Source organism: Crinia signifera, chromosome 5, assembly GCF_055691185.1.
Source record: "Crinia signifera chromosome 5, ASM5569118v1, whole genome shotgun sequence".
NCBI classification, from domain to species: Eukaryota; Metazoa; Chordata; class Amphibia; order Anura; family Myobatrachidae; genus Crinia; species Crinia signifera.
Window position 1 is genome coordinate 225,837,001 of NC_139221.1, and position 13,447 is coordinate 225,850,447.

The window sequence follows — 13,447 nt, forward strand, 5'->3', positions numbered from 1 at the left end:
GGATTACTATGATATGCAGGCAACAAATTACCTATAAATGGGAACTCTATATTTGGGCACTTGTGAATGCAAAAAGTTATTTCATTATTTTTGTATTGGTCCTGGGAATTTTTTTTTTATTTGGATGCTTAATTACTAAGAGGTTGCCCAGAAACCACACTGATTGTATTGCTTTAGCTTTTATCTCTCAGTGTCAAGGTGATTTCACCTTCTACTATAAATATATTATCGCCAATTATTTTCAATAGCCTGGATACCTTAATGCAGACTAATTAACTGAATGAAATTAAAAATATCTCTAGACAAGGCTTAACTGTTGCGCTCTAGATAATTAGCAAAGCACAACCATTCTGTGATACAGGGGGGAAACCTTTTCTTCTTTGCATATTTTTCACTATTTGGGGGAAATTTACTAAGATGGGAGTTTCACATGAGATGTTGCTATGGGCAACTAATCAGAATCTACTTATTTATATAGCACCTTCTAGAAGATGATAATTAGTATTTGTTTATTGCCCATAACAACATCCCGTGTGAAAAAGAACTCCCATTTAGTAAATAGCCCCCATTTGTGTCTTATTACATTTTTGCTGTAGCTGGACCCAAGATATCTTTTTAAAAGTTACTGAGGTCTCTAATGCCATTATAAACCAGTAATATATGAAGAAATGCACCAATTGTAATTGCAAACTGTATAAGTTATTGTTAATCAATACTGTGCTAAATTAACTCAACTTTATAGGTTGCTTATAGTCAGTAATTAACATACCTTTAAGATTTAATAGCTTTTATAAGCTGTATATTGATTTATTACAGTTCACATTAAAGTCAAGTTCAGCAGGATCTGAAGAACAAAGCACAGAATTCATTACAGCTTACACAAGCAAACAAGCATTTTTAATGTGTTTTTAGCAAGAGAGATAAAACACAGAAATTTTTAGTTATTTCTAAATATTTGAACTTTAACAAAGTGCTGATTGCAGTAAATGGAAATGATATGCACTTGTCAGGATTGATAGTGCATTACCAACCTTCATCTAGCTCAGGGCTGGGCAACACCAGCCCTCCAGATGTTAGTGAACTACACATCACAGGATGCCTTGCATTAGTTTTGCTATGTGGCCATGCTGAAACTAGTGCAAGGCATGCTGGGATGTGTAGTTCACTAACATCATCAATTCAGCAGATGTCAGGATACTGTATAATGCAGTCGTCAGTGCTGATGGAGAACTGCTACCTGTTTACTGTACAGTAGCTGATTCTGCTGTGAATCCTACGACATAGTTGGTAGTCTGTACCATTGCATTAGATAGTCCCATATAAATTGGTTGCCTGTATCTTACCTTATTCAATATAAAACACTTCTACTCGCTTATAAAGCTATTAACCATACTGCACCAGCTTATATCTCTTTACTTATCAAAAAATATCTCCCATCTCGCCCACTCCGCTCTGCACAAGATCTGTGTCTCTCTTCTGCACGGATCACTAGCTCCCATTCACTATTACAGGACTTTCATCAGGTTGCTCCCACCCCATGTAATGCCCTTCCATGCACAATAAGACTCTCCACTAGTCTCCAAACTTTCAAGCGTTCACTGAAAACTCACCTCTTCAGGCAAGCCTATCATATTTAAGTTCTACATGCATAACCCTCTGAGGCACTTGTGTATTATATAGCTTCCATTCTGGACTTGTAACTTGGTGGGACTGCTATGCTATTACTGGTGCCTGTCCTTGTGTTTCCCTCCTATATCCCTATAGATTGTAAGCTTGCAGCAGGGCCCTCCTACCTCCAAGTCTGTCTGTTGTTACCCAGTTTGTTTTATCACTGTCTACCATTGTAAAGCGCAACGGAATCTGCTGCGCTATATAAGAAACTGTAAATAAATAGATAAATATAAATGCTTCTCAACATTCCCATTTGGAAAATTATGAAACAGCTAGTTTGTGCACCCAATATTGCAGACCATGCCCTATTTATATAGATGTATAAATGAGCCACGCCACAAACTTTCTGATAGGCAGGATCCATTTGTTACAGAATGCTGACTGTTCTGTGAACATCAGGACAATTGGTAGGTAATAATATATTATTCACACTTTATCTGTACTCATTTTTTTGTACAATCTAAATAAATTTGATAAAGTAGTACAGTGGTGGCCAACCTGTTGCTCTTGAGCCTCATGCGGCTCTCCCCCTTGTAAAGTGCGGCTACTGCTCCCACTGCTGCCCGCCGCCCACCGTCTGTCCCAGTCCCCCCTGCTGCCGGTTCCCTGAATCCCTTCTCCTTCTTAGGGGAGGAGAGAGCGCATCGTGCATCTCTCCTACCCCTTACTGTGCATCCTTGTGACTGGGCCGTCCACCAATCAGAGCTCGTGGGCCAGCAGCCAATCAGGAGCCGGCCAGTGAGCTTTGATTGGTGGGCGGCCCAGTCACAGGGAAGTGAGGGGAAAGGAGACGCGCAGTGTGCTGTGCTCTTCTCCCATCGGTGACATGACAGGAGGACTGCAGGGGGACACCAGACTGTCCTCTCCCCGCCTGGCAGCAGCAGCAACAATGGTGAGTGCTGCTGCTGGGATATTTGCACTGTGGGGGCATAGCAGTTTGTGGCACTGTGGGGGCATAGCAGTTTGTGGCACTGTGGGGGCATACCAGCTTTTTGGCACTGTGGGGGCATACCTGGCACCGTGGGGGGCATATGTGTATCTGGCACTATTGGGGGCATATGTATATATGGCACTGCACTATTGGAGGCATATTTGTATCACACCCACCCAAGGGGTCAAAGTAGACTACGCCCCTTTTTTTGGCGCATGCGCCTTCGGCGCAAGCATTATGTCGGCTCTTTAGCTTGACTACCGATATTTTTCGTCTCTTTACCTCTGACCGGTTGGCCACCCCTGAAGTAGTAGCTCTCATATATCATTTGCTTATATGAAATGTGCATATAAAAGAAAAAGATGATGGAAATATCTGTCCATGTGATAACACAAGCCAGCATATATATATTTGTGTAATGCTCATGCCAAAAAGAGCTCATTCTCATTAGCACAAAGATAGAGTAGACCAACATACAGTCCTTAACCATACTGTAGTTACTTGCTCAGTGTTAGTAGTTGAAACTAATCATTTATATAATTTATCATTTATATAATTATATAATCATGATATAATCGTTTTGGCAGCACGGACGGTGTAATGGTTGGCATTACTGCCTCACAGCACTGAGGTCATGGGTTCAAAACCCACCGTGGCCCTAACTGTGTGGAGTTTGTATATGCGTGGGTTTACTCTGGGTACTCTGGTTTCCTCCCACAATCCAAAAATATATTGGTAGGTCAATTGGCTTCCAACAAAATTAACCCTAGAATGTCTGTGTGTGCGTGTACATGTGGTAGGGAATATAGATTGTAAGCTCCTCTGGGGCAGGGACAGATGTGAATGTTCAAATATTCTCTGTAAAGCGCTGCGGAATATGTGTGCGCTATATAAGAAACTGGTAATAAATAAATAAAAATGTAACTCCAAAAGGGGGCTGTGTACACCAATGCTTATCAGTGGTTTAAGCCACAGTGCAATAATATAAAATGTGAACTATTTCCGCTCTTTATGTGAACTATTTCCACCCCAGCATGTACTTGGCATAGGGACAGGGCTGAATTAATGTTTGTAGTTGCCCCAGGGTACCTTTTATGTTTTTATCCCTTTGAATGCCGGTTGCTGTGATAGATGTGCAAAATATCTTCTAAAAATGCCAGCGTCGCACCCACAACTGTTCTTGGTTTGGCGCAATATTTAACTAAACTTCATTTAATTGAATAACTAAAGTGATTCACATTCCTCAACTACCACCCTGGCATTTTAGCAGGTATTTAGAACATCTCTCACATCAGCATTAGCACTGAAAGGGTCAACACCGCTTTCATCATATTTGTCCCCATCACCACCTCCATATCATGTCATATAGTGGTTCCTCTGTCTCTGGATTGCTAATTATATTGAGCCTGCAAAAATATTTTTCATACAGCGTGACATTGGTCCTTATTCAGGTCCATTCGCAGGGCCGCGTTCGTTCACACGGTGCTAATGTTTGCTGTGTGCACATGTGCATTTTGGCACATGTGCATGCCCTGGGTACGTGCGGCCACTGCGAACAAACTGTCCTTGCAAGCAAAGGGCGGGGGGGGAGCCACTCGGGGGCGGTGGGGTAGCCCATTTTTATTTGGGAATGCCCAGCACTTCATGGGCATTCCTATAAGAACACTGGGCGTTCTCATGCTAATTGGCTGATGATGCGAGTGCGGGGGGTGGGCAGCTGACATCACCGGGTGTCAGCTGCCCGCCCACTTCCCTCAAAATGTGCACACAGATATAAGGTTGCTCTGAGCAACCATTGAATGATTTGGGTGTTACCATCGAATGACGTGGGTGTTGCCCCGCAGGCTGAGAATGGATGTTTATGTAAAACATCCATTCGCATGCCGAGCGAGCGTACACGCGAATGGTGGTGACAGCGTACCACCATTCACAAGACGGGATCTGGTTGACTCGCAAGGAGCGAATCAACCAGAATAACCTCGATTGTGTACAGTAAAAGTACAGATATGACAGTACTAGCCTTGGAAAGTGGCAAAGTGGAAAAGGATAAACTACCAACCAATCAGTTCCTACATGTTAACAAAGCCTGTAACATGGCAGCCAGGAACTCATTGGAGAGTAACTTACTGTAGTCTACATTTTATCACTATTCAAGACTTAGTACATCTCCCCCAAAGTGCCTTTAATCATCTCAGTCCCTAGCACTGAGTGGCCACGGATTAAAAAGGGAAAGAAAGGTATACTATTTAATGAATATGGGAAAACAACGGAACTTTACTACAGGAGGATTAATGCAATATATTATGCATGCACGGCAAAACATTCTGAATATTTAAACTCAGCGTGACAATTTAGAAATTGACAAGAATTTTCTATGGAGGGGTAAGAATGTGTGCTATAATGTGTGCTATACTTATACAATCTGTAAAAAAATAATCTGTGTTTTTGCATATTTACTGTATTTCATGCACCATATCATATTTTTAGAAATTGTGATTGGTTTTCTGGAAAAGACAGTAAATAATTTATTGTATTTATATATGTGTACTAAATTATAATGATATAAGCATGGGAATACGCTTTCAGCGTCTGCTAAGTTTATTCATTGCTTAATGTCATTCTTATTCATGTGTGAATAATTAAGAATGTCAAAGAAAATACAATGTGGCTTTAGCGCTCGTAGTAAGTTATAGTCTGGAACTATATGAATTATGGAACTAGTGTTTTATTGGTATTCAAAGAGTAACCTGAAAACATTGTCAGGGCACACTGTGATTAGAGAAGCTAAGATATTCATTTAATAATGATACAGTGAGGGCTTTAGGGGTCTATGTACTAAGTTTTGGAAATGGATAAAGTGGAGGGGGATAAAGTACCAGCCAATCAGTTCCTAATTTCCATATTACAGTCTGTGGGGCAGATGTACTGTATTAAGCCTTAAAAAGAGATAAACACAAGGGTGATAAAGAGTGATAAATATCCATCCAATTAGCACCTAACTGTAATGTTATTGGCTGTGTTTGAAAATGGCAGTTAGCAGTCAACTGGCTGGATGTTTATTAATCTTTATCGCTCTCATGTTTATCTCTTTTAAGGCTTAATAAATCTTCCCATGTTTCATAAATGACAAATATTCGCTTGTTGGTTGGCACTTTATTTCTAACCACTTTATACTGTATGTCTCTAAGGCTTAGTACATACAGTAGATCCACATTTTCTTTAACTCCAGTAAATTTGAATAAATATTGTAGGCTTCACTTTTTGGATCGGAAAATAAATATTTTATAACAGAATATTTGGGACCATGAAGGCCTACAGTGCTGGTGGGTGGCATAGGTGGCATCGATGACGCATAGACTGGAGGTGGACTGGACTCCATAGCAGCCACACCCCCTGCACCTATTGCCTTAGCTATAGGGCAAACATGGAATCTGGATCTGCCAATGGCAGGTACTCTATAAACAAGCTCTGCCCATATTCTTTGTGTTTCTTATTTTAAAGTGGAGCACACTCATATAGAGTTATTGTGCTGTTTTAGCATTGGGTACACTTATCTGAATTGCATCATGTATTGCAGAATGTACGCATCACTCTGTAGCAAGAATTTTTGGGGACTTTTACACTTAGGACTAAAGAGAAAGAATGGAGGAGGAAAGGGCAAGGATAGTCTTGATTGACAGGTCACCCGGACCCCTGTGAAAATAAACAAATAAGAGGGAGAGAGAGGACAGGCCGCCGCTGCAGATGTCTCTTTCCCCAGTTCAGCACAAGGCACTGATCAGCATGTGCTTAGCTGGGGAAAGAGGGTGTGCCGTGGAAGCAGCCTGTCATCTCTCTCCCCACTGCCCGGCTCCCTGCAATGGTGGAGGGGGAAATGGGACCCCCCAGCAGACCCGGGCCCATGGTCATGCTCCCCCTGCCACTGCACACATCTATGCTCACACCCATGCACATACACACACGTACACACACACCCATGCATGCACACACACACTCGGTCTCAGAACCCCACACAGTGCATGTTTTACAGGTCTCCTCACAGAATCACAAGTGAAATTATTAGCTCCTATTGTGGATCTTTTCAAATGTGTCTGTGAGTTATGAGTGCACCTGTGCACCTGCTGGATGTCCTGGAAAATGTGAATTGTGTGGGGAACTGAGGACTGAATTTGCAAATCACTGGATTAATTACTACATAATTAAAAATAGTAAAATTGTTATTATTATACAGTATGTTGAATGCATCCAACTAAACATATGTCTGTAGTGTAAAAAATGCAATTTTTTGCCTATATTTCCCCATATAAAAGTTTTAAGAAAGACTTATGTTAGATAAGTATTAAGGAAGTCCATTTATTTATATATGCAAAGTCTATCTAATTTATTCATGTCGCACGCAACCAAAAAGCGAATGTCCAGAATTATAATCAATGAATATTATTTATAAATGTAAGCAGATGAAACTGTATCATGGATTACACAATATAACAATACAGATATTATAATTAATATGATTAATTACACCAGCATCCTTTAATACAGTTAACCTCAGTGTTATATATGTGTATGTGAATACAGTGCTGGGGGCGTGGCTATGAAGCAGCAGCCATTTTAGGATAACTAACCTTGTGTCCACCATTTTAGATACCGCCACATGCAGCACAAAGGAACCTTAACACACTTGGGACTCAAAATGCCGCATGGCAACCAAACATAAACTGACTGTACATTCATAATTTCTATCCACAACATTACTCCAAATTACCACTTACCGGCATCATGCGATACTCACAATCCTGAATATAACTTGCACATTCAGCAAACACACTTAACCTGCAGCATACACAATTTGAATATCATTAAGCTACAATGTACTTCTCTGAACAGAGCACCCAAATGGCACTATACAATCCAAGGCCTTGCTATATCATAATCACATCACATGGCATTACACTCGCCATCCTAACACATGCAAGCGACACTATTACATTCATATAGGTTTTATCCGCCAGTTTATCTAGATATTCTCACTGGATATTACTCAAAGCATTCACACACTTGAATACAAAGAGTCCATACAATATACTATAAAACTCTTCTACAACCATACTAGGACACACATGGGCTAGTTTAAATATCAATGTTAACCGTCTACCTACACAAAGGTTATACTGTAGGCCGGAGCCTGAGCACATGTTATTCCAGGCCTCCTTCTAAATACCTAGTAATAGCATCCACCATGCTCAAATCAGTTAAATCACTACAGCTTATCCTTTCAAATACCAATCTATATGTTTATCCATAATCTACCAACCGCTGCTATATGTAGCTATTGTGAAACACAGTACAATCCATGATGATATCACATGGCTGAGCACATGGCACATAGCCGATAGGCCTACACTTTATGGCCTAACAATCTTTCATGATACAGGGTTGTAAATCTCAATCTAACCAGTAAAACATATCCTATCTTAACAGATCAAAACATCACTCTTGCTGATCAACTCCTACTTCGCTCACAGTTATTTGAAACACATCATGCTACTCATACAATGAAATACAACATTCCTGGCTATGTATTATTGAAGCTAGAATACATCTTTCCTATATCTCACACGTAGCTCTCTGCATCATAATACTCCTAAACATCCAGTCCATTAATCATATCCTAGTCCTGGCACACAATTCAGTTTGATGATACATATTTACTTATCACGTCCAAATCCACATGTAATGGAAGGAAACTCCTGGCGAGGTCAGACTCATCTTCCCTGCGTCGAGTTCAAACAGCAACTGCCTGTGTGGTTCTCTCTTGCTTTCCAAGAGAACTCTCGGGGGAGGGGAGAATCCATTCATTCACATTGTATCAATAGCCTATAGACACGCCCCCGGTTACTGTATTTCCTGGGTGGTTAGCTGGTGTTTGGGAATGTTAATGACTTCATCTCTAATGCTGGTTTTCTGTGATTACTCTAATGTGAATTTATAATTTGTATAACATGTGAGTGCAACATGATATGGAATTCTAATAACTGTCATCTGATAGCTAATATGATTCCAATCATTTAGAGACTAAACATGGCGTATGAGCTAAAATGTGTAACTTGATATGCAATATTTTCCTGGTTTATGAGATAAAAGATTATTTATCTCAGACTATATTAATGTTATGGGCATGGTTAAAATCTTAATTATGGAAATTATATGCTGGGAAAAATTAGGCATTGACAGTATTAACTGACTTTCAAAAGTTAATTGTACTGTATTTAATTATTTTGTTTCAGAAATGGATAAAATTTAAAAGGGACTTTGAAAATTTTAAAACAACATGCATACCATGGGAAATGAAGATTAAAGAAGTGGAAAGTAGGTGACATTTTGAATAAAGTTTAGTACTACAAAATTGATGTTATGTATTTGCTATTTATTTAATTAAAAACATTTAAGTAGTGCATAACAAATTTTCTCTCTGTAATATACTGCCACAAACATTTTAATTGATTTTAAAAATGTTTTACATAGAGTATATACTAGCTGTTGCTCGCACTTTATTTGTACAAGTGCGAGCAGGCGCCAGCACTATTAGCAGTGTTTCACAGATTGGTGGCAACCATTCCTTCATGTAAAAGTTTTATCAAAATTAGTTAATTGTTTCTTTGTTTTTTATTTAACTTAAAATAAACAGACAGGCATTGAAATATTATAAAGATATTGCGGTTTCATTCATTTGTGCTGTTCTACCTTTTCTAAGGTCACTTTGGATCATCTGTTGCTTCATATTTTATATTCCTGAGATGGATGTATGGAGTGAACCTAGTGCTATTTGGTCTAATATTTGGACTTGTTGTAATACCAGAGGTACATTTTTTTTTTTTTTCAAAAGGTGTTTTTTATTAATGAACTTGAATGTGAATGTGCAATTTACTGACACAGTATATAATAAAGAGCAGAAAAAAGATGCAATGTAATGTGGTGTCAATAGCATATGTCTTATTAGTCAAAACAACTGTCAAACACTAGTAAATTATATACAAATTACAATTATCACATGATTTGATCAGATCACTCCTATTGATTTGTATTTGTGACGGGGCCCACAGTGAGACACATACTATAGCATATACTGTATGTGTGTTTTTATGTTTTGGCAAGAACCTGGAATTTCTACATGGATCAAAAAAGGACTTTTGCCTAAAGGTTCCGACTAGTGAGTAATGAAAAAAAAAATCTATGATGGTTGTGGGTAAGGGTCAACTGACTGAAGGAATTTTTTACAGTATCAGATCTTCCAACAGACCCCTTTTAATTTGGGGAATGTCCCGCCCGGGGCTGGCAGTGTCCTGTGGTGGTGGTGGTGGTGAGGGGGGGGGGTACAGTTAGGAATCCACTCTGACCACCACTGTTCTGAGACAGAGGGGCTAGGGGCATAGCCAGCAGCTTACACAGCGCTGGCAATACCCACCATATTGACAAAAAATGGTGCGTGGCTTGTGGCCGTGGCATCCGTGAAGCCATGCCCCCTTCTGCATAGCTCACAGCCATTTTTGCACACACGCGGCTCTGCCACACGAGTGTATCGGTTAGAGAAGTGCTGATGTTGGGTGGTATGCAACATGTGTGTCCATTTTACAAGTGTTCTTCAGGTTCAAGATGGTTCTATCTGTACCTGTGATTCTCAAAGTACAGTATCAGAATGGCCTATCAAACATTTATATTGGGCATGAAATTGCTAGCTTGGATCTTTTGTGTGCCAGCAAAGAAAACAGTTTATTTTTATTCATTAATCAGCACTTTACTGTTTTTGCCTCGGTAAAGGGGAGGAGCAGGGGTGGTTTTCCATTGCGCTGGCCAGCATGGAGCTGATTAGGACTATGGAATGGACCCCCTATCCCATGTTTACACCCTGGTATATAGTGATTCCATCCTTTGCTGGTAAAGTCTAGTGCTAGGTAGTGGACATTCAGGGGTTCCACCCAATCTTTTCACAACCAACTCCAGGCTTAAAAGAATACTTGTGGTTAGCAATTGGGGGGGGGGAGGGTACATACATACAATTTTTTTTATTTATGAACACCATCAAGAGAAGGATCATACCACTTCAAGCTGCAGTGTGGTCGCAGCAGGATTGGGGTTTAGAAACAAATGGTTATTGATGCATATCAGTAGGGTTCACCATCAACCATCGGTCGATCCAGAATGATGTCAGTTTCAAAACACATCTGAACCCACCGACTAAGTAAATTTTTCCATGTTCTAGATTATTTTCTGACTGCCTGTATGATGACAAATCTGTTTGAAAATTTAAATTCTGACTCATTATACTCATGTTAAACTTCTAAAAATACTTTATTTGTCCAAACTATGTTGGCATCTCTGCCATTTAGATGTTACAATCTTTAATTTCTTTTCGGACTTCATTGTATTATGCCCCTTCTGGACAGAGGTGTGCACCCCCATATGGGAAGTTTTAGGCCTCAAATAAACTCCAGACCCCTCCATAGACTTTTTGCATTGGTTCCCCATAACGGTTCTCAAATCCACCCATTATGTTCTTCATCTCAATATCTTGCTAAGTTATACCCAAAACTCAATCACATATTGAATTGAAATAGTTCCCATAGCCATATGCGGTTCTATAATAGTGCACACGGGCCCCTGGACCAGGGGTGACCACACTGCACACACTGATCCCATGCATACTTTCCCGCGGGGCATGTTAGCACCAGAGATGCTAATCACTGGCTTATACGGCCACTGGATATGTACCCAGAAACAAGGTGCGGGCACTATGTTCCCAGATACCATTGAGTCAGCATCACTCTGCCTTGCATACTGCATTATCATAGGTATTTAAACTTTACATGCCATTGCCAGTATTGAGTCAGCATCACTCTGCCTTGCATAATGCATTATCATAGGTAATTGTGCAATTGTATTAAGAATTAAAGTGAATTAGAATGTATTAATGGCTGGGATGCTATGTAACCTCTTACCATTTGTTTATCTTAGTGTTATTGCTAGTGGGAGAGGGGCACTGGCTGGATGCTTTTAGTATTTATAGAGGATACCAGGCTGACCACAGCCTGGATGACCATTGAAAGCTGACTTAATATTTTTTTTAAATCATAAATTTTATTGAATGATTGTAGTTACATAACATAGTCAGCAAAACAAACATGCAGTTGTGATGACATTTGCAGTACTTAATATAACGGGTCACTGCAATGAACAGATTAGACCAGAAATAATGAAACCTGACTATAGTAATCAGGGCCGGTGCTACCCGCTCAGCGAAGGGTGCAAAGCAGGGAGGCGCCAGGCTACAGAGGCGCTGCTCCCCTCTCTGCATCCCCCGCTGTTGTGTGCTCTGAGTCTGCTCAGCTGTTCCTGCTGACTGCCACAGCCTTTCGGAACGGTAGGACAGGCAGCGGCGCCAGCAGCTACAAAATCCTCCCACCCACTGTACCTCATTGAAAAGCTCAAAGCAAGACGACAGTGACAGCAGCTCCCGAAAAGGGACGGGGCTACACTGAACATAGGGGTGGGGCTTACAACAAAATGGGCGGAGCTGCACGGGAGAAAGATTCCTGTATGTCCCTGTCACAGCAGCAGCCATGCTATGTTAAAGTAAGTGGAGGGACAATCAGTGAGACAATGTGTGTGTGTGTCATTATTCATGTAATGTAAGTAGCCCTGCTAATGAAAACATTATGCATGTAAAGTGTACTGCTACTGCGGGCACTATGGGGGTTATTCTGGTTGACTTGCAAGGCTGCAAATTTGCAGCCTTGGGAGTCCACCAAACCCACCTAGCGAATGCAGGGCCGCCCCCCCCCCTCCCCCTTGCAGAGATGGGGGGGGGACACCCCCATTATCCGATGGTCACCGACCATCAAAAGATGGTGCAGGTGCACGCATATCAAGTGACTTTCATGTCACTTAGATTTGTGTGCACCCTCGGGAGGAAGTGGCCAGGAAGCTGACATCTGGTGATGTCAGCTAATAACCAGACCCCCCCCCCCCCCCCTCCTCGGCATCATCGGGAGATTTTGTACGTTCTCAGGAAACGCTCGGCATTCTCATGGGGAAATTGCTCGGCCTGCTGTCGCACATCCCCGGCCCGCAATCCTGGGTGCGTGCGCCCATCGAACACCCTGTTTGTCATGGCCGCACGGACCCTGCCTCTGTACATGTGCAGAAATGCATCTGCAAGCGAAGGGACCTGAATAAGATCCAATGTGTGTAAAGGGTGCTGCTACTGCAGGCACTATGGACCTTATTCTGGCTGACTCACTAGGTCCACCAGTCCACCAGACGCCGCCCATCTCCCCCTTTTTCATGCCACGATTCTCCACACAGCTGCAAATAGATGATTGCATAATCATCCATTCCCACCTGGGGAGAAATAATTTGATGGTCACGACCGTCGAACGATTTCTCCAGTGCTCGCAGATCAGAGACAACTCTATGGTGTCTCTGATCTCTGAGTGTCCTGTCCGGGAGCTGGGCGTTCCCATGGGCAGTACCCCCCACCGCCGCCCCACGCCCGCACTGCTATGTGTGAGCGGGATCGCGAATACGGAAATCGCTGTGCCCTCTCACACCCTGTATCTGCACATGCACAGAAATTCTGTGTGAATGCACCCCCTATAAATAACCCCCTCTGTGTGTAAATGGGGCTGCTACTGCATGCATTGTGTGTGTAAAGGGCACTGCTGCTGCAGGCATTATGCGTGTAAATGGCGCTGATACTGCAGGAATTATATGTGCAAGTGCCTCTACTGCAGGCATTATGTGTGTAAGAGGAGCTGCTACTGTGGCCATTGTGTGAAAGAGGAGCTA

At 41.6% G+C, this 13,447-nt stretch overlaps 1 protein-coding gene across 1 annotated transcript in view; it reads left to right on the forward strand.

The window, feature by feature from the left end:
• LOC146005784 (transmembrane channel-like protein 2) overlaps nt 1-13,447 on the forward strand; it is a 126,561-nt gene that overhangs the window by 70,200 nt on the left and 42,914 nt on the right. Inside the window, exons 7-8 of the mRNA XM_083145210.1 lie at nt 8,890-8,971; nt 9,357-9,463. Of these exons, the coding sequence (XP_083001336.1) occupies nt 8,890-8,971; nt 9,357-9,463 (189 nt within the window). The remainder of the gene's footprint in view (nt 1-8,889; nt 8,972-9,356; nt 9,464-13,447) is intronic.